Source organism: Colletotrichum gloeosporioides (genome assembly GCF_011800055.1).
Source record: "Colletotrichum gloeosporioides strain Lc1 chromosome Unknown consensus_14, whole genome shotgun sequence".
NCBI classification, from domain to species: Eukaryota; Fungi; Ascomycota; class Sordariomycetes; order Glomerellales; family Glomerellaceae; genus Colletotrichum; species Colletotrichum gloeosporioides.
The window spans coordinates 95,693-120,672 of record NW_025544659.1 but is presented as its reverse complement, the minus strand read 5'-3'; the positions used below and the strand labels follow the sequence as shown (position 1 = coordinate 120,672).

At 57.0% G+C, this 24,980-nt stretch overlaps 8 protein-coding genes across 8 annotated transcripts; 4 read left to right on the top strand and 4 right to left on the bottom strand.

The window, feature by feature from the left end:
• Positions 1-3,095: 3,095 nt before the first annotated feature.
• GCG54_00014076 (GDP-mannose-dependent alpha-mannosyltransferase) lies at positions 3,096-4,622 on the bottom strand (the record flags this gene model as incomplete). The annotated part of the gene is made up of 1 exon (XM_045413918.1): positions 3,096-4,622. One exon carries the CDS (start codon positions 4,620-4,622, stop codon positions 3,096-3,098), a length of 1,527 nt encoding a protein of 508 aa, XP_045269022.1.
• A 2,233-nt stretch (positions 4,623-6,855) lies between these two features.
• Positions 6,856-8,966, top strand: GCG54_00014075 (UDP-glucose 6-dehydrogenase 2; the record flags this gene model as incomplete). Its single annotated transcript, XM_045413917.1, has 2 exons — positions 6,856-7,132; positions 7,189-8,966. 2 exons carry the CDS (start codon positions 6,856-6,858, stop codon positions 8,964-8,966), a joined length of 2,055 nt encoding a protein of 684 aa, XP_045269021.1.
• Positions 8,967-10,674: 1,708 nt separating this feature from the next.
• On the top strand, positions 10,675-12,049 carry GCG54_00014074 (uncharacterized protein; the record flags this gene model as incomplete). Its single annotated transcript, XM_045413916.1, has 2 exons — positions 10,675-11,785; positions 11,838-12,049. The coding sequence occupies 2 exons, from the start codon at positions 10,675-10,677 to the stop codon at positions 12,047-12,049; spliced, it is 1,323 nt and encodes a 440-aa protein (XP_045269020.1).
• Positions 12,050-12,607: 558 nt separating this feature from the next.
• On the bottom strand, positions 12,608-14,008 carry GCG54_00014073 (uncharacterized protein; the record flags this gene model as incomplete). The annotated part of the gene is made up of 1 exon (XM_045413915.1): positions 12,608-14,008. The coding sequence occupies one exon, from the start codon at positions 14,006-14,008 to the stop codon at positions 12,608-12,610; it is 1,401 nt and encodes a 466-aa protein (XP_045269019.1).
• Positions 14,009-17,964: 3,956 nt separating this feature from the next.
• Positions 17,965-18,826, top strand: GCG54_00014072 (uncharacterized protein; the record flags this gene model as incomplete). The annotated part of the gene is made up of 2 exons (XM_045413914.1): positions 17,965-18,224; positions 18,283-18,826. The coding sequence occupies 2 exons, from the start codon at positions 17,965-17,967 to the stop codon at positions 18,824-18,826; spliced, it is 804 nt and encodes a 267-aa protein (XP_045269018.1).
• A 705-nt stretch (positions 18,827-19,531) lies between these two features.
• On the bottom strand, positions 19,532-19,942 carry GCG54_00014071 (uncharacterized protein; the record flags this gene model as incomplete). The annotated part of the gene is made up of 1 exon (XM_045413913.1): positions 19,532-19,942. One exon carries the CDS (start codon positions 19,940-19,942, stop codon positions 19,532-19,534), a length of 411 nt encoding a protein of 136 aa, XP_045269017.1.
• A 1,337-nt stretch (positions 19,943-21,279) lies between these two features.
• On the top strand, positions 21,280-22,167 carry GCG54_00014070 (N-acyl homoserine lactonase; the record flags this gene model as incomplete). Its single annotated transcript, XM_045413912.1, has 1 exon — positions 21,280-22,167. The coding sequence occupies one exon, from the start codon at positions 21,280-21,282 to the stop codon at positions 22,165-22,167; it is 888 nt and encodes a 295-aa protein (XP_045269016.1).
• A 53-nt stretch (positions 22,168-22,220) lies between these two features.
• Positions 22,221-24,172, bottom strand: GCG54_00014069 (putative sterigmatocystin biosynthesis monooxygenase stcW; the record flags this gene model as incomplete). Its single annotated transcript, XM_045413911.1, has 5 exons — positions 22,221-22,645; positions 22,703-23,105; positions 23,159-23,382; positions 23,435-23,592; positions 23,643-24,172. 5 exons carry the CDS (start codon positions 24,170-24,172, stop codon positions 22,221-22,223), a joined length of 1,740 nt encoding a protein of 579 aa, XP_045269015.1.
• Positions 24,173-24,980: the final 808 nt, after the last annotated feature.

Below are 24,980 nucleotides of genomic sequence, written 5' to 3'. Positions count from 1 at the left end.
AGCAGAGACTCAGACAGTGGCGGGGTGGTGGTAATCGGACCAGGATTGCTGGGGGTCCGGGAGGATCTGAGGCGTGATATGACTGAAGAAGCAGGGAGGGCACCGTAAGAGTGGGTGGTACGGGATAAGGACGAGGGTGACCTGTGCCGTAAACCGTCTGGTTGTGTTTGCGAAGCTGGACGAGTGGGAAACCGAGTGCGTGGTCTGTGGTTTTGTGAGACGGGAAATGCAACGGGAGACGCGCAGGGACTGTTGAGGTCGTGGGAAACGTGGTAGTGGATGAGGGACGAGCGGCCTGGTTTCCTGTGGATTTCGGTTGATTCGGTGGTTCCTCGCTAGAGACGGAGACGTTGTTGCGAGTTCGAGTTCGCTTGTTGACGGTGACGGTGAGCAGCAGAGTTGTAGTGAACGATGCCAAGTTCAAGTCGAGAGGCGCCGAGGGCAGGGCGATGAGGGAGAAAAGGGCGGCTTGGCTGGTGGAGGGACGGGAAGCAATGGAGAGACTCTGCGAGGTAAGTCGAGGTAAGGTTAGCCGGGGAAGGCGAGGCTAGAGCCGTTTGGGGATAGCGTACCGTGTGTGAGGGAAGGAATAAGCATGGAAGGGGCGTTGTAACTTGTGGTGCCTGCCTTGCCCCTTTGGATCCCCCTTCCCCCTTCCTGGCATAGGGAAGTCGGCACACTTTCCCTACCTATCTTACAGGAACACATTGCTGGATACATAATACTGCGTACACCTATGCAATACGGCAATACACTACAGAGTATCCGCAATACTGATGGTTTATGAATGGCCACTGCAACTCTGCAGACCCAGACCACAAAAAGAGTACCTTACCTGATGGACTGGCCGCCAGATGGACACCACTGTCCCCCCTCCGTCCCCATCGACCAGTCAAAACAGTGCCACGGCCACCCTCCGCCGCAGAAAGGTTTGCCTGGCGTGCGCTGTGCCTGAGCCTCGTGAGCCTATCCCTTCAACCAGCCCATGGCATTGTCGGATCGACTGGCGATGGAACAAGCGTCGTTCGAGGAAGGGGCAGGGTCGGGCGCTGAAGCAGTTTCTGGCCGATGCCACCCTTTCATTGGATGGCCTCAGCCATCGAGTGGAGCCGCTGGGGTCTCATGTGTGGGGCATCCGATCAGGGGTGCCGGTACTTGTGCTTGTGCATAAACACTCACCAAAACACAAGTACCTGTGATGGTGCGCACACTCGCCGCAGCAGTCGCCCAGCACGCAAGAAACTGCCAACGGTCAGCCAAGGGATTGCTTCTCCAGAAATCCAACCACCCAGAAAAATCCATGAAAAAGAAAGCAGACAGTGACCCAGATCACCAAGTGGCCTCTCGACGAGATTCACCACGCTAAGGTAGTGTACCGCAAGGGAGGGGCTGCTCCTCGGCGCCAACAGCCACCGGTTTTAGGTTTCCAAGCCGCACTGCATATCCGATCCGCCAATGACGACGCACACAGGCGGATAGAGGCCTCAGCGGTGTGGCGACGGCGCCTACGAGTGTCTTTTTCTGTTCTCCTAGGAACAACTGCAATGGCGATGACTGAATCAGTGGTCATATCCGAACCTGACTTGCTGACCTCAGAAGCTAGAAAGGCAGCTCGAGAGATCAACCCACAACAGTCCGAGATGGCCGCATCATCGTCCCTTTCCTCCAGCCGTCAAAACTGACAAACCACCGGTAATCAATCACTCATCCTGATCCAGTGCCTCTCGCCGACGAGCCCTGCACTGCAGAGCTGAGAGAGGCTCACAGAATCAAACCTCTTGCTGCCGCGCGCGGCGCCTGCAGGCAGCGGCCCTTGTCTCAGGTGAAACGGAGGACCAGGGCGAACCAGGCAAGCCAGGCCTGCTGCTCCTCGTGTGAACGGGCCCATCTGCTGCTTAAGATGCCTGCTTGGGATGCCCGGACATCACTGCTGCAGATTGAGGACCCACTATAAACGCCCCGGCGCGCTGTGAGTGGACCATGACCAAAGAACAGCGTCTGGACTCGCGCCTCTTCCGAGGACCAAGGAGAAAGAGAAACGGTCGCACCAGCCACAGACGCCTCGGATTACCTCATCAGCACCATCTCACCAGCCACATTCCCTCCCGTTGGGTGCTTCCTCATCGACCCTCGTTCGGTTCTTCACGTTTCGCATCCTGACCGCCATCCCCTGCTTTTCCATTTTAACCTCCTGTCACCAAAAGCTTGGCCTCTTCTCGTCTGAACCCTGGCTTGCCCGGCTCGTCAATTTCGATTGTCCACGTCGCTGCGCCCATTGGGCCATTGGCGCATGCCCATGATGATATGGACCCCTGACCAGCAAGATGCAGCCAGCCCTGCCTGCGCAGCCTCAATAATGGGTTCGTGACATTGGGGTCCCAAAGTCGGGTCCCGAACGTCTGTGAATTTGAATCGGTCGATCGCACTTAATCAAAAACATTCATACCCCCCACGATCCGTCGACATCTGCCGGACGAACAGGCAAACACACAAACACTTTGCTCGACTTCAACGCCCACGAGAGACAGCGAGAGCGAAAACACCATCGCCAACACAAACACTGGGCCACCGCCAATGTCTGGCCCGCCCGCGAAACATCGTCACACAGCTGGGTCCGTTGGTGCGACCTGTTTCGGGATCCCGGCGCCGCCTCGCGAACTGCTCTCATCGCGGCTCCTGCTCCCACCTTCCGGCCTTCTCAGCGCTACAGCAACCCTGGCGATAGCGATAGTCGTCGCATTAAGGTGGCAGTACCGTCACCTGCCGGCGGTCCTCTGCACAGTTGCAACCGTCGCATCCTCGGTGCCTCACGGATCTACAATGACGCGGCCAGCAAGGGAACTGGCTGTCACGGCAAGCGCCGGTGACATTGTCACTTGTCACTTGCACGAGAACGGAGTTTGTTGAAGCTTCGTTAATCCATTCTGACTGATTGACCGCCAGGGGCTTATTCGCTAAAAAATGCAGACGCTGTCAAACATTCGCCAAACACCGGCACCAAGCCACAATCCTGCGATATGCTCAATCGCCCTATCTCACCGGAATGAACGCCACACCCTTTGCAACCCTTGAGTGTCCTCTATCATCATCTCCAATCATGACGTTGATTGCGCCGAGACTTGCGGCAGTTTGCTCTTGAACCACAGCATCGCCTCGGTGAAGGCAAGGTAGATGCCCGTGAGGCACCAGCAAATCATGACGACGGAGAAGCCGCCGGCCAGCTTGGCGTCCACTATCCTTCCCACGAGGACGTCTCGGAGGGCGCTGTTCATGAGCAGCCAGCTGTACATCGGAATCAGCTGGCTGATGGCGTTGGACGCCGAACGCTGGTGGACAAGTTGAGCCCGCTCCCGCTCCCGCTCCTGGATCGTGTCCGCCATCCGCCAGGCCACCTGGTTGTTGATCTTGGCCCAGGACGCCTGGCAGGCCATCTCCCGCGCCTCTGCCGCCATGGCCTGACGGCAGTCCCTGTCCTTGGCGAGGTGCATGACCTTCTCGACGAAGCCGTCGAGGTCGTCGGGAGGCACGAGGTATCCGCAGCGGCCGTGTTGGATGATGTCACTCGGACCGCCCTCATCTCTGGCCACCACGGGCACGCCCGATGCCATGGACTCAAGGACGACGAGGCCAAAGGTCTCGGTGACGGAGCAGTGGAGGAAGATGTCTCCGGAGGCATATGCGGTGGCGAGGTCGTCGCCGGTCTTGAACCCGGCGAAGATGACCTTGCCCTGCTCCCGCAGCGGGTCGAACATCTTGTGGACCTCGCGCTCGACGTCGGGGTTGCGGTTGCCGCCAACAACATACAGCTTGAACGCCAGACCGCGGGCGTCCAGCTCCTTGACGGTCTTGGCCAGGAAGCCGAACCCCTTTTCGCCGGCCACTCTGGATACGCAGATGAGAATGATCTCCCCATTGGGCGCAATCTCCCTGCGCAGGGCCTCGCTCCGCATCTCCGGCCGGAAGAGCTCCGTGTTGACGCCGCGCTGCAGGAGCTCCATCTTGGAGGCCTGCACCCCCTGCGCCTCGAGATACCTCTGCACGAAGCGCGAAGGGTAGAAGACGGTCTTGATGGACTCGTGCCTGAACAGGAAGGACTGCACCATAGAGAAGGCGAAGACGGCAAACGTGCTGAAGGGGTGAGGGAAGAGAATGGCGCAGTAGCCGGCCAGGTCGGTCTGAAAGTTGCAGATGACGGGCACGCGCTTCTCCCTCGGCTGTTGCTGGAGCTGTAGCATCACCTGGAAGCCCAGCGATGCGGGCGAGGCCAGGTATATCAGGTCGGGCGGGGTGTCTGAGCCGAAGGTCCGCGAGAAGAGGGCGGAGACGCGGACGGGGTAGACGACGGAGAGCTCGGGGTTGAAGGGCAGCGGGTAGCCCTGGAGGCGGACCTCAAGCTGAGTGTCTGCTGTTGTTGCTGTTGGTGAGAATGTGTTGTGCTTGGTGTGGTTGTGCGGCGCGACAACGGCGACGAGTGCGCCCTGGGAGCGCAGGTGCTCAACGAGCATCAGGGTTGTCCTGCTGACGCCGTTGACGGGGCCGAAGGACTCTGTGCAGAGCAAGATGCGCTTTCCGCGCAATGACGGCGGGAAGACGGCGTTATCGTGAGGCGGGTATCGTGGCATGATGCCGTGAGCTCGGGGGAGAAGGGGTTGTCGTTCCATGACGGCTGGTGAGAGCCTATACACTGTTGCAAAAGTCAGTCTTGGGTTGTGAGCTGCAATCCATTCTGAATGCTTACCAAAAGTTGTCTCAAGCCTTTCCCGCTGAAGATTCCTAGCCGTAAAGCGCCTGAAGGGTTCTCGTGAGAATCCGAAAGAGTTCACACAGTTTGGAGGCAGAACATGGATCGAGTGCTCCCAAGCGCGACGGCCACACGCCTTGGGCGCTTGGCTCCATGATATCTTCGCAACGAGACATGACAAACAGCAAAGGCTAGACTGCAATTGCAATGGAGGACTTGGGAAGAGTCCCCGTGATGTGCGGTGTCGGAGGGGCGCCACGAGGTTCGCAGATTTGCATTCCGCATTCCTCGACGGCGCACTTCAGCCTGTAAATGCAGCTTCTCAGGCCACATGGGGAGCTTCGATGGCCTGCAGTGACGCTGCTGCGGTGGTTGGGGCGGGGCACTCGCTGCGAGCGGCGTTGTCTTAGCGTGTCCAAGGTTGTGTCTGCAGGGTCCAGAAGCCAATTCCGGGCTGCAAGGTACCTGAGTGTGGATGAAAGCGGCCATCGATCATGACGAGCAACCAACCAAGCAATCTTTGTACACACTTCACGATGCCATGGACTACTTGATTCGCCTTTACGATGATCGATACATGGCGTTTCTGTTTGTGTTGATTGCCGCCTTTATTCACATGGAGCTGGCTCTTCACTCTGCCCACTCGTTGACAGAAACTGTACATACATCCATGTCTACGTCTCCCATCAGCATCATCATTATGTCGGGATATGCCGTGTCGCCTTCTCACAATCCCAGGCGCACCAAAAGAGTCATGCAGTCGATGAAGCACGGTAAATTCCCGCATCACGTTCCCTTCCATGCCCCAGGTTTCCTTCTGCATCAAAGTCACGAAAAGAGAAAAGAGAGGCCGGGACCACCCACGATGCCCAGGTCAGCAGCCAATGAGAGCGGCAGAAGCCGGCACATTGCGACTCCGCTGGACGAGAGCCAATCGATAAGACGACGGCCGCACAGGAACTTCCCAATGGCAAACAAAAAAAACTGCGTTTCGTGCCGCATGACCAGGTGGTTCTCGATTACCTACAGAGTGATGGGGGAAGCACGAATGGCGGCCCGCATCTGGATGCCCGTGGTCTCGCCGGTTGGGTACCGTTCGTTGAGGTGGCCCCGGCTGTCCACAAGATCGAGAGCGGACATTGGGTTTTTGAGTTGAATCCTCGACTGCGAATCATCACGAGCATGGGTGCTTATGTCGATACCCATGTGTTGGAGGGGTAGCGCAACGAGGGGCAATGTGACGGCAAAAGATACCGATTCTGACCGAAGACTGCGCACAGGGTGTGGTAGAGTATGCTCTTATTGAGTGTCGTCGCGAAGGGCGGCAGTACGACGATGCTGTCTGCATCATGGCTCTTGGTGACGCACCTAGTTTAGCATCCATCTGAGAGGTGATGACATCTACACAGGCGTCACATTGGCATCAAATATCGACCTGAACTGCCGCCTCTTGTTGTGAAGCACCGCGCTGAGCAGCCTCACCTCGCTCCAAGAACGCTCAGACAAGCATCGCCAACCAGTCTAACGCGTCCTCACCGCGACGCTCAAGAGCAACGTCATCGTCACGATACAGCAATTTAACAGCTTCTCCAACAATTCTGCAATCCTACTTCTTCTTCACCTCCCTGACTCGACCCTTCAAAAGTCGCTGCCATAAATACTGACCCTCCGCCCTCTCCCCCTTTCCTCGCCGCGATATCCGAAGCTTCAACGTCGGAACACGGCAAACACCCCCAATACCAAGAGAGTCCAATAGTGCTTGTTCATGCGCTTGCTTGGTGGTTTACGCGCGTCAAGCTACCCATAATCACACTTGTCCCACGTTTATCATCATCGGACGGACCAAAAGCCACGTCAGATCGCTCACCTACGAGAACCAGTTCGTTGCCGCACGGCCGTTGTCCAACGTCGACCTTTCCCGAAGCGGTTGGTGAAACGAACACCCTCATATCGGACGGTTTGATTGAAGCTCATCATCGTCGAGACCGTTTGCTCTACGTTCGGGCATTTCTTCAGTCCGCTTGGGTAGAAAAGGGATTGGCTTTCCTTGAACCTTTTGGTTTCTCGATTTTGGGTTTAGTTGTTACTGGACGGCAGCACCAACAACTTTCACGATGATGGCGGAAGGTTATGTCACGTTTGCCTCGGTGGATGAAGCAGCGGACGAGAGCGCTGGGTTCCGCGAACCTTCGACGGTGCCCACAACTCCGGATGGGAGCTGCACGTTTAGCCCCGTGCTCAGGTACGCACACGAGGCGGACTGCGATGAAAGCGTCGACGGGGAGAGGTTTACCGCGTTGGAGAACAAAGGGCTCGAAGGACGGCCGGGTCTAAGCAGCACCACACAGAACCCCGTCCGCAACATCTGCTGCGTGGGAGCGGGATACGTCGGTGAGAATATTTCAAACCCTTCACGATACAGAGTCATCACTAACAGCATGTCCCAGGCGGACCAACAGCCGCAGTCATCGCGTTCCAAAACCCGCACATCCGCGTCACCGTCGTCGACCGCGACGAACGGCGCATCCGCCGGTGGAACTCCAAACACCCGCCCATCTACGAGCCCGGGCTGCGCGACATTGTGAGAGTCGCCAGGGACGGCGCGAGGGAATGCGCCTTTGCCAGCGAGCCCACCGCCAAGAACACCACCACCGCCGCCTCGTCAGCGACGTCCGAGTGCGGGAGCCAGTGCGGCGGCGACGATGGCCCCCTCACCGTCGTCCCTGCGCGCGCGCCGAACCTCTTCTTCACGACGCGCGTCTCAGAGAGCATAGCGCAGGCGGACATCATCCTCGTGGCCGTGAACACGCCCACCAAGACCCGCGGCCACGGCGCGGGCAGCGCGACGGACATGACGGCGTTCGAGGCCGTCACCGCCGAGGTCGCGCGCCACGCGAGACCCGGCGCGATCGTGGTTGAGAAGTCGACCGTGCCGTGCCGCACCGCGCACCTCGTCCGCGAGACGCTCGCCGTCCACCGCCCCGGGGTGCACTTTGAGATCCTCTCCAACCCGGAGTTCCTCGCGGCCGGGACAGCCGTGAATGACCTCCTCCGGCCGGACCGCGTGCTCATCGGCTCCGAGACGACGCCCTCGGGCAAGCGCGCCGCGGCGGCGTTGGCGGGCGTCTACGCTGCCTGGGTGCCGCGCGCGCGCATCCTGACGACGAACGTGTGGTCATCCGAGCTGGCCAAGCTCGTGGCGAACTCGATGCTCGCGCAGCGCATTAGCAGCATCAACTCCATCAGCGCCATCTGCGAGCGCACCGGCGCGGACGTGGACGAAGTCGCGCGCTCGGTGGGCTGCGACCCGCGCATCGGCGACCGCTTCCTCAAGGCGGGCATCGGCTTCGGGGGCAGCTGCTTCAAGAAGGACATCCTGAGCCTGGTGTACCTCGCCGAGAGTTTGGATTTAGACGAGGTCGCGGAGTACTGGCTGCAGGTGGTCAAGATGAACGAGTACGCGCGGGAGCGGTTCACGCGGCGGGTGGTCAAGTGTCTGAACAACACGCTGGCGGGGAAGAAGATCACGGTGCTGGGGTACGCGTTCAAGAAGAACACGAGCGACACGCGGGAGGCGCCGGCGCTGGAGATCATACGCGCGCTGCTGGAGGAGGCACCGCGGGAGATTGCGGTGTTTGACCCGTGCTGCAACCCGCTGGTGATCAAGGAGGAGATCAGGCAGTTGTGCGGGGAGCTGAAGCCGCTCAGGGAGGATGGCGGGCCGTTGGCTATCTACGGGGACGCGTATGAGGCGTGTGAGGGGAGTATGGCGGTGCTCATCACGACGGAGTTTGACGAGTTCCGGAACAAGGCGCCGGCTCCGAGCACCGCGCCCCCGACAACCAACGTCCAGCAGCGGGTTGATGTTGACCCGCGGCCGTTCCAGAGCCTCGAGGTCGCGCAGTCCGACGTGCTGGCGCTGCACAGGTTCCTCAGCCGGCGGCAGTCTTCAGACGACCCGCTGGAGCGTTACGAAGCTGAGCCCGAGTGTGCGTCCGACTGCCCGGACTGCGAGGCGGAGGCGGCCAGCGAGGTGTCGGGGTTTGCCACGGGGATGGGCACGACGGAGGAGTACAGGACCAAGGAGAAGGTGGACTGGGCCAGGGTGGCGAGGGACATGCAGATCCCGAGGTGGGTGTTTGACGGGCGGGGGGTGATTGATGCTGGGGAGATGGCGAAGCTGGGCGTGAGGGTGGAGAGTGTTGGGCGACAGGGACGATCGTGAAGCTGATCGTGCTCTGTGACCGTGACTCTGGGACATTGTGATTTTCTCTTCTCGTCATTTTCTCATCATATACCATCGTCGTGCGGGATAATGGGCCACTCTGGGCCTGGTGGCGGAGGAGACGGGACGGACTTAGCATCGTAGAGTTTAGAGACAACTTCACAAACAAGAACTTGAGTCAAGACACAAAAGCCACGCCTGCCAGCGAGCAACAGGAAAGTGTGAGAGAAGAAAGAGAGAGTGCCGGGGGCGGATGTCGCCGCCGGCACATGGCGACTTGCATCCGCAGTCTGATGCATGCGATGCATCCATCCACTGCACACATTTTCATCCCGTCCCCCGGTACCTGTTTCACGCTACCACGACAGACTTCTCCGACCAAACGAAGGAACCAGTCATATCCGGGCCCCAGGTTCGTCTGAGGATGTGACCAGTTGGAATTGAGACCTCGGGGGGAGGGAAGAGGGAGGGGGGGTTAATATGTGTAGGGCTAGGCGGATCGGCGGCGGCGGTGATGATCAGTCTTTGAAGATCCAAGATATGTGTTCGGGATCATCACCGGCGTTGGGCGAGGTTGAAGTAGGAACCGGAGAATTAATACACCACACATATGATCTTGTCGTGGATTTTCTCCCCAGAATAAGATCGTTTCGCCCCATAGGAACAACCCAAAATCCTCCGCATATTTCGTCATCGCGGCAGGGACCCCGGAACGCCGCATGCTGCAGCAAGCAATGCATCAACCAACATCTCCACCTCCTATCAGCCGTTGAGACAGAACAGCGACCGTTGTTCTCGCGTAAGCCCAGTGCCGATACCAATCATGGGGATCCCCTCCGTCTACAGAGACTGTAGGCCAACGGCCGCGATGCAATGCGATTGGGGAGAGTCGGGGATCAGCGTTTGGTCTGTTCGCGCCGTTTCACGTTGCAATCAGCCAGCTGGCCGGCGACGCTAAGCCTCAGATTGTTTAAAGTGTGTGTGGGATCATGGTCTCTATGTATGTAATGTCGTGTGGTATGAGTAGTAAGGTAGGCAGTGAGTGGCAGACTTTACCGTCCCGCCGGCCAGGAACCCAGAACCGACTGATGGTGGTTTAAGTGCTGTTGGCCCCCCGTTCCGAGACGTGTAAGACGAATCGTTCGAACCGAATGTGGTATCTGGCTGTAAGGATGGGCTGGCTTAGCCGTGCTTCCGAGCTGGGAGGGTTTGGTCAGAAGTGACAGGCAGTGTGTGTGTTTCTGGCGCCCCCAATGGCGACCTGCCTCACACCTCCTTCACGCATTTGTCAGTTTGGGAGGCGACAGGAGGTTTGGCTTTCCGTCCAACCTTTTTAGCGTTCAAGGGGAGACTTCGTTTCATCTGCTCTGCCGTGCGGCGGGAGGACATGCAGCCCTGGGGCATGAGGACATGAGAGAGAGCATGAAGGAGGGGAGAGGACGAAAGCCTGCAGAGCTGTCTGATATAGGTCTCGTCTTGGTGTACGTCGTCCTTTCGTCGGGCATAGCGACCTTTCTCCCCTTTGGACCAGACGATGAGCGGATGATAATTCTGTTTTCCACGACGACGGTTTGTTGACGTTGGGCGATCGATACACTCTAGACCGAGTCCCTGGGGCGACTTGGACACCACATCACCGACCGAGTAATCTCACTAATACCGCCTTGCCGGCCTGTTGGATTTTGTGCCTTTGGGAAGAGCAGAAAGAATGAGGGGAACGGACGCCTCGATGCTGGTCCTCACGGGCCTGGCGGCCCTGGCCGGGGCGAAGGAGCTCCAGATCGACGACGTGCCGGTGGAATGCGCGACGATATGCGGGCCCATCGTCGAGCTGACCTTCAAGTGCGACGTCGACAACTCCTTCGACGAGCTGCGGCGGCTGAAGCGGCGCAAGGTCGACGGCCCCGAGGCGCAGAGGATACCGCCGCACGCGAAAGGGGGCGTCGCGCGACGACACCACCACCGCAACAGGCCGCCCGCGCAGAACGAGGCCGATGTCGCGGTAGCCACGCCGACGCAGCCGCAGGACGCGGTTCCGTCGGTTGGGGATGCGCAGGGTGTGCAGCAGCCGGCGCAAGACGCCCAGCCGCCTGCGCAGGAAGCGTCGCCGGTCTTCATCGCGACGCTGCCGTTTGCTGCGCCGGCGCCAGATCCGCAGTTCTCAACGTCTAATCCGCCACCGGAGCCCGCGCAGACGACGCCGTCGGTGGAGGCTACGCCACAGGCGACGCCTACGCCGTCTTCAGATCCGCCGCAGGCCTCGTCGACGTCTTCGTCAACCCCGGCGGCGCCTCCGCCTCCTCCTCCGCCGCCGCCGGTGATACCACCTCCGGCACCAGCACCGCCGCCGCCGCCTCCGAGAGTGACACAGCCGTTGATAGTGCCCGTATTTGTCCAGCCGACATCGACCGTCTTCCTGACGGTACCGGCCCCGTCACTACCCCCTATCCCTCAAGTGACCGTACCGGCACCCCTCATCCCCTCGCTACCCCCGATTCAGGTATCTATTCCGCCCCTCGTGGTGGCTCCTCCTCCCCAGCAACCGAGGCCACAGCAGCCTCCTCCAGCGCAACAGCCACCTCCGGCCCAGGCACCGCAGATCCCGTCGTCGCAGCAGTCGACACCCTCGGCGTCGATGAGCATGCCGTCCGCGATGCCCGCGACTGGCGAACCGGGCAAGAAGGAGCCCCGGCCGAACCCTGAGACGGACAAGGACACGGCCGAGAAGAACTGCATCTGCGGGAACAAGAGCTTCGACGTGAACTTGTTGGCGGGGATGTGTCAGAGCTGCATAAAGTGGTCGGGAAACCGGGCGAATGGTGAGCTACCTGCTTCCCTCATGATGAGGGTAGTAATACTAACGAGCTGTAGACATGGACTTCATCATGAACCAGTGCAACTTCACGCAGGCGACGTACACGCCCGACAAGGACAACTTGGCGTACAGCATTCGTGTTGTCGCGCAGAAGCCACTGTTGTCCCACAGTGCCAACGCCATGGGCGACGCTCCCAGGATCGGAGCTGCCTCCGCGTTGGCGGCGATCGGTGTTAGTTTTGTGGCAGGGATGGCGCTGTTGCTGTAAGCTTACAACGAAGGTTTGGCGGAGGTAATGAACTGGTGAAACGCGGGACGTAATGGGAGGAAGTAATAATAGCCGGTGGACACGTTGAGGTAATAATGAGGAGGAAGAGAATTTGGAGGCGAGCGATGAACTGGATAATTTAGCGGCTAGGCGGCGAATTGGAGTAGAAAAACCTAGATGATGGTTCTAGATGTTTGTTTTTAGTCTCAGATGGACTCGTTTAGCCCATCAGGCAAAGAACTACCCATTATTCATCCAACTGTCCCTTTGCTTCATCTTCAATCTGACATGTTCATGCCATCATCTTTATCTACGCTCTTGTCGTTGCTGTCACTTGCAGTCGCTCATGATGTGTAACAGACCTTCGAAGTGCATGATTTAGTTAGTTCAGGCGCCGGAAAGTAGAGCATAGGAGTGTTCATAAGACATCTTGTTTTATTACTGGGAATCTATCGCCGCATTCTAGCTGGCCCTTTATGATTCTATCCCCCTAACATGGTATAATATGCACGAAACTCTGAAATCATTAACTCGTCATTCTCTCGACCGTTTCTCAGTTTAGATGCGCTCAACCCAGGCATCAGTGTTCTTCTTCTCCTCCACGACAACGGTGCCGTCGACGTCTCTCTCAACAGGGGGATAGTCGGCCTCCTTAATGCGCATGACGTGGCGGCCGTGGCGGAGCCAGTGCATGGTGACATATCCCAGGACGTAGACGAAGCCGACGAGGGGCACGACGTAAGAGATGCGCGTGCTGGAGTGGTCGGCGATGGCGGCCTGGATGGGCGGGAAGACTGCACCTCCAGCAACACCCTGGACCATGATACCGGCGGCGCGGCGGGTGTGGCGGCCGAGGTTGGCCGTGCCGAGGGTGAAGAGGGTCGGGTACATGGGGGCCTCGAAGAAGAAGATGACGATGAGGACGGCGACGGCGGAGGTGCCGCGGCCGACGCAGCAGTACGCGGTCAGGGCGATGGCGCAGACGGTGTAGATGATCATGAGGAAGTCGGACTGGAAGACGGTGGCGAGGGCGGTGGCGATGAAGCGGCCGACGGTGAAGGTGATGAGGGCGTAGGACAGCATGTTGGCGGCCTGGGAGTCGGTGAAGCCGCCGTTCTCGTGGGCGTAGTTGATGAAGAGGGTGGCGATGGAGACCTGGCAGCCGACGTAGCAGAACTGCGCGAGGAAGGCGAAGATGAGGTTGTACTGCTTGTAGATGGGGCCCTGGCCGACGTCCTGGCCGGGCATGGCGTCGGCGGACGGGCCGGAGTCCTCGATGGTCTGCTCCGAGACCTCGGGCAGGCGGGCGAAGAAGAAGAGCACGGCGACGGCGGCGCCGGCGCAGGAGACGGCGAGGTAGACGTACTGGACGTTGGTCAGGGAGTTGGCGTTGGCGCCGGAGAAGAAGAACTTGGAGGCGATGAGCGGGCCGATGAAGGAGGCGACGCCGTTCCAGGACTGGCAGAACTGCAGGCGGGCGGAGGCGGACTCGGGCTTGCCGATGACGACGGCGTACGAGTTGGCGGCGGTCTCGAGGGTCGCGAGGCCGCAGGCGATGACGAGGGTGCAGGCGCAGAAGCCGCCGAAGACGGCGCGGGTGTTTGTGGTCTGCGTGGAGGCGTGGGCGACGGGCCAGAAGAGGATGGCGCCGAGGGAGTAGAGGCCGAGGCCCATGAGGATGGTCTGCTTGTAGCCGCGGCGCTTGAGGCACTCGGCCGCGATGGGGGAGAAGAGGAGGTAGCCGCCGCCAAAGTACATGACCTGCAGGCCCGTGGACTCGAGCTTGGAGATGCCGAGGACGGTCTGGAAGTGCTTGTTGAGGACATCGAGGAGGCCGTAGGAGAAGCCCCAGAGGAAGAAGAGGGAGATGATGAGGGAGAGAGGGAAGACGAGGGCGCGGCCGGTGAGGTAGCCGCCGGCCAGCTGGGGAGCGGCTGATGGGATGCCGCCGCCTGCCATTGTGATGATGGTCTTGGTGGTGGTGTTTGAAGGAAGCGAAGATTGAGATAGTAGGGTGTAAGTGCTTCCTGAGCTGAGATGGACCACCGAGATATGTCTGGAGATGCTTCCTGAGCTGCGGATGATGACGAGAAGCATAAACCCTAGATGTCCGGGGAAGAGACCCCCTTTTATCCAAAGTGCTCCATGGTGAACCGTGATGTTCATCCCCATGGAGAAGATGGACCGCCCCCGTTGAGCCCCAACCATCCACCCCCAGGTTCCCTCCCCATGGTCTGTGGCCGGTGGGCTTGGATCACCTCTAGATCCGGCGTCGCCCTTGGCGCGTCGATGTTTGACGTGGGAGGCCAGGACCAGGGCCGGGGCCGAGACATGGCACTAGATGAAAGCACCTGAACCGATGCCACGGAACGTGTTAATGGCGCTAGTCCTGCCCAGCCTGTCGAGCTCGCATGCCGTGAAGAGAGAAATAGCGCGGCAGGGGTGGTGAGGTTGACTGATGGGTTTAGCGAGAAAAGGAGACAAGTGCGCCGTCGGGTGTGAGTGCCACGCAGACGGGAAGAACGCCGTCTTAGACAGCCCGCCCACAATACGGCCGGGCGCGCATTTCCTCGCTGATTCTCGCGGCGACACCAACCCAAAACCCCATGGGCAACGAGAATGGAGAAGTGGTGCGGGGGAGCGAAAGGGGACAAGCGCTGAGCTTGGCCGTCGCTCTTTAGGACGGCTACGGGACCGCCAAGGGTGTCTTGATCCAATCATGCGAGTGGAAGAGATGTGCTGCCGGTGAAGCTATACTGATCAAAGTAAGCCGCTAGAAGCTTGTTGGAACGTGGCTGGAAAACTGCCCGTAGCAAGCCATCTCGGTGCGATCCCTGCTTGGCGCGCCGGTAGTTTGACCGAGTTGATCTCCTAGTCGTCTGTCGAGAATGCTTGGCTTCGCGATAGCGTCAGATGCGCGAGATATTGATCGATCGTTTGAGCGCGGCAGTCGTGCTGGGCAGCGGCCAAGACAGGACAGACGAGAGACCACGGCCGCGTCCTCTTTCTCTCGGATCGTGATTCTAGGTATGTTCCCCAGAGACTTGAGCGCCGTCGACAGTAGCCGCACTGGCGCGGCCCCTAGCATGATGCTTGTCCCGCCTCCCTGTTGACAGGTTTGGTTGAGCGTGCTCATCAGGAGCGCGCCTCCACAACTTCATCTCACCGACCCCATCGCACGGCTGGGGGAGCCCCATGGGCAGGACTTGGTCATGGTGGACAACCGACGCGAGGATGTTCAGATATCCCTCAAACCCTGGTCAGAGTCGGGCGTTCAAGCCAAGTGTTGTTGGTGCCACTCATTTCGTGCCATGCGTGAAGTGGCTTGATTAATCTAGCTACGAGCGCCGGGCGCGCCTGGCTACAAAGTGGTGTGGCCGATCCCTTACGTAAAGGCGGGATTCGGGCCGGGGTTCGGGTCTCGGGCCCGGGCCCGGCCGACTACCGTCTCGCATGCCAAGCTGATGAGCGTTGGATTACCAGAGGAGCCTGCTGGGGAGCCAAGACATTCGCCATTTGATAGACGCAAAACCCTATCAGACTGTCTAGGTTGATTATTTGATGCTCACATGACCGCCAGAGCTGAAGTCGCCGTCCGCGACCCTCAATGAAAAAGTCACGATCCACTGCAGAACCATCCGCAGCGACCCCGTATTCTGCTCCCCAGATTCAGTCTGGAGCCGTCTGGATCTCTTCTCCGCAACATTCAGCGTTTGGGGGCTCTCTTCCCCAGCCCGCCCCAGCTTCGTCGTTTAAAGTCGCCCCGCCAGAACGGGCCTGGCCATGGATGATGGAGGCGTCCAGACCAGCAGTCGCCGTTAGCGTTACAGAGGCGATCCACTTGATCGGGCCGTTACCAGGAGCCAAACCTCGCCAAGTTGGCGCTGGTTCAGTGTTTATTGGCCTGACTCGCGCTGGGATGCGGCCGCGTACGCGCCGCAGGCAGCTTCTGCTTGCTCACAGTGATCATGGTAATGGTGTTGTGAAGACTTCATGTTGGCAGATTGCTGTGCATCGTTGTTTGCCGTGTACGTCGGCTCAACACTTCTCGCCGTTCACAGCCGATGCAAGGGCCATCCCGTTCTCAGTACACAGAGTTGGGTTGAACTGGGCCGCCACGAATAGTGCGAGCTTCTCGCATCAGAGTTTTGGCCACGACGGCGGCTAGCTTGACCCGTTCTCCAAACAAGAGAGCGGCTTGCACCTGCTCAAATTGGCCTCCATCTTTCATGCCCGAGGCCACGTGAGCGCGTGCGGTGATTGTCCATGTCGGAGGTCGATGGTTGTCCCTTGCGCGTGACATGCCGGCGAGCCGTCCCCTGCATCGGAGAATGCAGCGTGCTACGTGAGCCGCAGAGCACACGTTGACGGCGCGCGAGGAGACGGCCCTTTCCTTGTTCTCTCGTCTGCGATGGTTCCAATAGTTTAATGATCCGAGGACTCGAGGACTCGGGACAAACCATGCGACGCACGTGTCTCAACTTGAGCAAGACGCCGCGCTAGCGAGGAACTCGCGAAAGCTAATTGAAGACATCGAGCAGTGTAAAACCGGCTTCGGTGGTGAGGCGACGTTGTTCTGGCGCTCCCCGCTGCTCTGAGTGTCATCCATCATCTGTGATGCTCACGATGGCGACACCGGTGTGGCTGGGCCGGATGCTGGCTTGGGCGTCCTTGATGGGACGTGTCATCAGAGCTGCCAAATCGGTCTGATTTGTAACTGCAGTTCTGAGCCTCACTGCCCGATTATAAGTTGCTCGTTGCCTACGCGTCGGCTCAATATGCATGTGACGAGATGGTCGAGAAGAATGTTGGATTGGGGGCCGACAGCGTACCTGAGCGACGCTTATGTGAGTCATCGGGGGCTGTCCCCTCCATCACTTGTCTCTGAGAAGAACTTCCTCTGATCGCTATTCAGCACATTCGGAACATCGCAGACTACAAGATTGTTCTCATCCCGAATTGCTGTCTGTGACGTCAACTTGGTCCTGCTGTGTACTTGAGGCAGTCAGTCAGTGAGCATGCTTCAGTTGCGACGTCAATAGTCAGCCAGTATTGCCCAGGGGCTTGCTGCGTGGCCCAAGCAGTGGTTCTCGTCGTCAGATTCGTGAAAGACAATCCATCGAATGATTGACCTCTATCGAACATCACCACCGAGAGGAAACATAAACACCTGTAACAGATGAGAATCTGAACATCAAATACGTCGGCAAAGTCAGTCTGACCGTCGGAAGAATTTGAGTCCGATCTATTGCTGTAGAAGAAGACGAAAAATCTGTTTTGAACATGCATGCTGCAGAGGGTCAGCAAATTCCGGTGTTAATCGGTGTTTACGGGAGGCTGCAAAGACGCGAAAGCATTCGGAAGCCTAGTGCGCTGAAAGAACGGCTTCGGGAGGCCTTTTGCCTGTCAGATTCCCGCTGAAGCGGGCGGCGCGGCCGCTGTGGCAGACATGGTGCTGACGCTCCTCTCTTCAGCCATGGGAATGAGAGCACAAGAGTGATGGGAATTCATCAGACATGTGAGTAAAAACACGTGAACTTGATCTGTGCCGGAGCCTGAGCCCGTTGATTGGAACAACAACCCGGAAGAGTCCTGCACAATGTATTGGCCCGGCTCCGGTGAGCAGCACCGCGTGAGAGCGGGCAAAGCCGGGGCTCTCAGTGGTGATACTGCTAACTCCGGCGCCGTTACGTCTACTGACGCCTGCGGCGGCTTACGGGTCGGCAGTGGGGACGAAATGCCCGCTCGTTGGTGAGCATTCTCCGCTGCGAGCGGACAATGCGGCCGCTCTTCGTTGCTGACGCCGGGTTTAAAAGACGTTCATTGACCCAGCTGTTTCGCGATTTCGGTCAATATTCGTGATTCAAGATCTCAAGAAACTCACACAGTAATACCGCCACCTCATCCTCCTCACAATGCATCTCATCCTCACCGGCGCAACTGGCCTGGTCGGCTCCTCCGTCCTGGACGCCATGATCAAGATGAAGGACGTCACCAAGATCTCCATCCTCAGCAGGAGGCCGATCCCGATGGCAGACGACGCCAAAGACCCCCGGATCAATGTCATCATTCACAGAGACTTTGACAAGTACGAGCCCGACGTGCTCGACAAGTTGAAGGGCGCGAACGGCGTCGTCTGGGCGCTGGGCATCAGCCAGAACAAGGTCACCAAGGAGTAAGCTGGCTCCTCCCCTGCATGTCAGAAAATCCTAGTTCTAAGACAGCATCCCTAGGGAATACGTCAAAATCACCAAGGACTACACACTAGCAGCGGCAAAGGCCTTCGCAACACTGCCGCCCAACAACGAGCCTTTTCGCTTCGTCTACGTCTCCGGCGAGGGTGCCACCCAGAAGCCCGGCATGTTCAGCGCCATCTTCGCCCGCGTCAAGGGCGAGACCGAGACCCTCCTCTCCGAGATGCGCGCCGCGAACCCCCGGCTGCAGGCCGAGGCCATCCGCCCGGCCTTCGTGGACGCCCAGAAGCACACGGCCATCAAGCAGTACATCCCGGACCCCGGCATGGTGTACAACGCCGCCAACGTGATGATTGGCCCGCTGACGAGGGCGCTGGTGCCGTCCTTTGTGAGCCCGACCGAGTACTTGGGCAAGTTCATGACGGAGATGGCGATGGGGAAGCATGATGCGAGTCTGGCGGCTGGAGGGCAGGGGATCATCACGCTGAACGGGGGGTTGAGGATTGTTGAGAACATCGGCTTCAGGAGGTTGGCGGGGCTGTCGCCTAAAGATACCCAGGGCGTCAAGGTGCCCGCTGCATAGACGCTCATCTGTGTTGTACGATTGTGTAAGGATAGATGGAATCATTTCAGCGAAATTTCAGCGGTTTACGATGCATGGTCTTCTTCGCCTTGAAAAGTCACAGGCTTTTGAGGTTCGTCATTTGAAGCTAGGCACCAGCATCCAGCGGGCAAAAGTGCGAGTGCTCAGCGCTAAGCTACATAATGATCAAAATTGGCCACCCTGCCAATCACGACGCATTCGGTCCCCTAGGGACTGCTCAGCCGACGTCGGCTCAATGGTCTAGTGGTATGATTCGCCCTTCGGGTCTCACAACCCTTGCGCATAGCGTGAAAATGGGCGAGGTCTCGGGTTCGATCCCCGATTGAGCCCCATCAGTCTCTTTTTGTCTCTGTATATCATATGCAAGAAAAATTCTTTTTACGCTGTTACTGCGAAAGATCATTCTCAGCTGCTTTAATATGATGCCTAGGCTGATAAGGAACGTCTCACTTTACTTAGATAAATAATTAGTTATTATATATAGATAAATTGCTCTAATGCACACCTCTTTCTAGATAAGAGCCTCTATAACCTCTCACTATGAAATCACATTATATAAATAGGTGATGCTGCTCTTCTCATACGTTAGTGTCTTCTCGCCTAAAGCCCTATAGTACTTCTCTCATTTAAATGCTTACCGCTTGCTGAAAATTCCACCGCCCACGTCCTGTCCACCGCAATGATTCACTCTAAGCTGATTATACTCCACTGGCCGGGCGTCTCCGTCGTGTCCCGAGAATCATCTCTTGCCTCGTTCTGTGTGTGGAGATCGTCCTGTCGAAGGAAGGTATGATACTCCGGCGGAGGACCGCCAAGCAACGGCGCCGCCTCGGGATCCAGGAGCGAGTACGCAGGCAGCGGCTCGAGAGACGAAAGCGACGAGAGCGACGATCTCGATGAGGCGACGGGGCGTAGCCCGTGGTATCTATGTCTGGCCTCCCATGAGTGCACGAGCATGGCGATGAAGATTTGCGTGACCACGAGAAATATGACTAACGCACAAACCACCACCAAGACCACCAGGAAGTCGTTCACGACCAGTTCTGGATTTTCGCTCTCGTTATGGCGGTGCTGTGGTGGGACTGGGATATACATGGTGTCTGTCGTTGTTGCTGTTGTTTTGTTGCCGTCGCCGTCCGTCGTCGTAGTTGCTATTGTTGTCCACAGTCCGTCTTCGTCGTAGTGTTTGCTATTGTACGTTGTGGTTGGCTCGTTTCTTGTAATACTTCGCTTGTTACGCGTTGTTGGGTTGACGGATAATGGCAGATGATGGTGAGCCGCTTTGGAAGCTGAAGATCCGTTCAATTGTATGTGTGTGCGAGGTTTCGGAGTTGTGTGGTGAGTAAATAGGTGCAGCAAGGTTGCACAGTCTTGCCAACGCGAAATCTTCTTCGCATGTCTAATTTGTACCTATCAAGTCTCTATTATTGAGTTTTATTGTTTCCTGGCCAGTCCCAGACATCACGGTCTATATATGAGTGCGGATGAACCTCTTTGGCAACCAGCGATGGCACTCGATTAGATTGCCAATCAATGTACGTTTATGAGACGTTCTCCAGCTACCTTCATCTTTATTGATCCTCGAGACTTTCCAAACCGGAAGGGTTACGTGAATTATCTTATCACTCACCCTCGCACCCGAAATTCTGCTGGCATCATGACTGACACGTTAGTCCAGTGGAAGTCTAGCAGGCAATTCTCTTTCAAGGTTCCTCAACTGTTAGGGTATCATGTCTGGAATCGAAACTCAGACCGATATTGATGATATGTTTGACGCGTACTTAATGTCCAGAAATACCACTTCATTCCAAACGAACCCAGTAGATAGAAAGAATACCCTGTTGTCTCTTTTGTGAACCCGAAGTTCTCACTCATTATGACTGTTCAAACAAATTGTTTTGTGGATAAATAGTTCCGTGAAGGTTGCAAAGTTCTTGTCTATGGTAACCTTTCCAGATCGAGCACAGCCGGCGGACTACTACATTGGCAAATGTGCTAAGGCATAACTTCGTTTAACTAAAGCTTTGTTCAGTCTACAACAATCAAGAAAATTGATGCACTGCTCTATCCGATATCAAATCTTGAGCTGTTCAGCTCTCAAAGACATGTCCGGTAGCGTGGTCCACCCGCAGCCTGCCGGTGGGATAGCCGTGCCGCTATGGTTGGTGACTACCGGCACTCGGCAGTCGGCAATCGAGGCACCACGATGAAAGTCCATCGCAAACTTCTCACCAACCAACCTTGTAATAATTTCACATGTGAAAGCTTGAGGACTTCTTTTTTTTATGACGGACGCATCGCAGTCGTATTAAAATCCGCAAATCTTCTTCTTGGCCTACTTTCACGTATAGCCCGTCTTACTGTACAGCATTGAAGACGCCCTGTGCTTGCTACTCCAGCATCGACTCTGGAAAACTCCACCAAACTCCAAGATGGGTAGCAAGTTGATCGAATTCATATCCACAGGCAAAGTGAGGATGCGAGAGCCGATGAGCGGCCAGCCCATCACCAACAAAAGCACCACTCTTCGCCTACTGCGTTGTTTCACGGGCGAGTGGACCCCCTGGCTCCCCATCGGCGTGTTCCTCGTCAGACATGCCGACGGCCCTATTCTCATCGACACGGGTGCCTCGCCCCAGTGCATGCAGGCGGGATATTTCCCTATGTTGAGCTACCTCACCACTGTGCTCAGCGAGCTCCAGTTGGTGCCAGAAGACGGCATCGTCAGCCAGCTTGCCAAGCTCGGCGTGAAGCCGACGGACCTGCAAGCCGTCGTTCTGACGCACCTGCACCACGACCACGCAGGCGGCCTGGAGGAAATCGTCGAAGCTGCCCCGGACGTGCCGGTGTACATCAGCGCGAGCCACTGGGATGCCTTCGGAAAGCACCCGACGTACGCAGCCGTCCAAGGCTGTGCGTCCAACCACTGGCCGAAGGATTTCAATCTGCGGCTGCTGAACTTTGATGGAAAGCCTCTCGGTCCTTGGACAAAGTCAGATTCCATCACAAAGGATGGGCAGGTCATGGCCGTGGAGACACCTGGACATGTCCCGGGACACATTTCTGTCATTATCAAAGATGGGAGCGGAGGCCCAGATACTCCCGACACGTACTTCATCACGGGCGACGCAACTTACAGTCTGGAACTTCTGGAAAGGGGAGAGCCCGATGGGATCAACCAGGATCCGATGACTGCGTTCGAGAGCCTACAGCTTATCAAGAGGTTCTCTGAGCAACAAAAGGTCGTTGTTCTGCCCAGCCATGACGTAAATACGTCGATGATTTTGGAAGAGAGGAGGCAATATCGGGCAAAGCAGTGATATCAAAATTGGTAGAGAGACGAGAAAAGTGTCTAATTGATCCGATGTAACTTTCAAATCTTGTCTGGTTCATCGAGATACCATGTCGGGTCTTCGTCTCCAAGCTCTTTGGTCGAGAAACCGTTCCCCAAGAACTGAAAACGATTTTGCTTATTGACCCGGATGTATTCCCAGTCTTCACCCCTGAAGCTCTCCAGCATGTGGAAGAAATGAATTCGGCTGCCAGGATGTAGTGCCGTCACCGGTCCGTCTATCGTCCCCCCTTTGAACCAAGAAATACAGCTTCCAGACCAGGCAGTACGAGGCATGAACCTCTGTGTGTGTTCAAAGAGTTCGTTGACAGCAGATTGCTGCGGTGCTATAGCATTGATGCCCTCAGTCTGACACTTCTTAATGATGCGTACGAGATACTTGGCTATGTGTTCGGTGATTGTGAAGACACTGCCATGCCCGATAGGCGCGTTGGGACCAAGGAACACTATGTACCATTAGTCCAATGCAAAGAAGCGGAGGTCGACTAAGTTGCGTGACGCACTGAAGTAATTGGGGAAGTCGGGGACTGCACACGACATGTACGATTTGGGAACTCCCTCAGTCCAAAGGTCCTGCAGATTGCCTCGTCTCCCAAGGATCGGGAATCGAGGGCGAAACGAGACATCGAACCCCGTGGCGCAAATAATGGCGTCCACTTCAATCAGTTCACCAGTCTCGGTTCGGAGACCCTTGGCCTCAATCCTAGAAATCGGATCTGTGACAACCCTCACGTTGGGCTTCCGGAGAGCCCAGAGGTAGTCCACCGCGGGCGTAAGCCGCCGGCATCCGAGAGGAAACTTGGGTATGATGGCATTGCACAGTCGCTCGTCCCCACCCAGCGCCTCCTTCATGTACTCGGCTGCCTTCTCCTGTACGCTGGCTGCGAAATCGGTGTCTTTGAGGGTCTTTTTGCGAGTTAATTCGGCGCCCTTGCTGGAGTGGAAATGGCCTGACTTACAATAGGAAAGTTTCCATTCACGACTTCTTCGACCGCCTTAACAAACTTCCTGTAAAAGATTGGATCTGTCTTGAAACGCTCGATTTGAGCCTCGGTGAAGTCTGCATTTTCTCTCATGCCAACCTCCCCGAGGATCCCACCAGCAGCGCCCTGAGCCAGGAGCTGAAGACGACCGGGGACAACCCAGGTGGGCTCTCTTACAAAGTGTACCAGTTTCTTCACGTCTGCGACCGGTGTCAGTCAAGTGTCGCTTCATATTTAAGTATAGTGATTTACCTGGTTGTATTTCTGGCAAGATTTGGACTCCGGAAGAGCCGTTGCCAATGACAGCGACTGTCAGACCGCTGTGGTCAAAGCCGGACGGCCAGTCGGCACTATGAATAAGGTGACCTTTGAACTTCTGCAGTCCCGGAATTTTGGGCCACTTCCAATGGCTATAGTGACCCTTGTCAGCAGTAGAAACATTCAATGACAAGTGGCTTACTTGAGAATCCCCGAAGAGTCCAACAGGAAGTGACAAGTGTCATCGAATTCGGAGTTGTCTTCCAGATTAAGAATCCTCAGCTTCCAAACACAGTTGCTTTCATCCCATTCAGCTCGGTTGACCTGGTGTCTCAATTTTATCACCTCTCGCATCCCCTCTTCCTCGCAGACTTGGCATAGATAGGATTGGATCTCTGTTGCTGTCGAGAAGAAGCCGGTCCATTCTGGATTCGGACGCCAGGAGAACTGGTAGTTGTGCGACGGAACGTCACACTTGCAGCCCGGGTACCGGTTTTCGAACCAGGTACCTCCTATCTCTGGGTTCTTTTCATAGACGACATGTTCAAAGTCGGTCAAGTGGAGACGCAAAGTCCGAATCATGTTGAGCCCACTCATACCGGCCCCGATGGTGACAATCCGGACATGTCTCATGACCCCCAGTGGCCGTTCTGAGACCTGGTAGGGTGCCGTTTTGGCGCCATTTGGAGTGTCTGAAAAATGGCCCGCAATCTGTCGTACTCTGTCAGACATGGTGGCGATGGATGATTGGATTTGGGCGTTGACTCATTTCACGCCTTTGACCGAAGGATATATATAAACTACTCCAGTAACATGCGACTGTTCAAAAGAACTCCCGTGCGATCATTTGTGAACTGCTGCCCCGTGTTTGTCCCTACACTCGCCCCTGAAACACAGGTATGCACTTTACCGATAGCCGGTGTCAACACGCGGGTATCAGGCTATTCAACGACCAGTAATGGACATAATGATGAATTCTTGAGTGACCAGCATTGTCAAGTCTCTTCGGAACCGCCGGAGTTCACCAAGTCGGCCGAGTCCGTCATGTCAGAGTTGACGCCAGTGCCGAATGCCGAGTGCCGACCGCCTCTTCCACGGGGGCGGGAAGGCCCGTCAAGCATTTCCAGGGGTCAGAGTGCCCTGCGTCATGTTTGTAGCGTGCTAGGGCTTGTCCCCCTGAGGCGAGGTTTCCGAGGTTTCCAGTGTTCTCCCAGCAGCTAAGCCTCGGTTCCCCGCAGCCTGGAGTGGTCTTAGTCTGCTTTATTTTGTTGCGCTGTTTCCACGGCCCCAGTGAAGACCTCTCCGAGTCTTTCTTCAGCACGTAAAATGGTTCAGTCTCGGCCCCTGAGAGACCGCGCGAATGTGGTCTGCGTGGATTGCCATGCCCGAAAGGTCTGACACTCCCGGAGACAGCCCATGCTTCTTCGTCAGCTGACGCTCTTCTAGGTCAAATGCGACCTGCAGGACAGGCCGGATAAGGTCTGCACCAATTGTCGTCGGCTCAACCACGACTGCATGTAGGTAGTCTTACCTCTGTCTG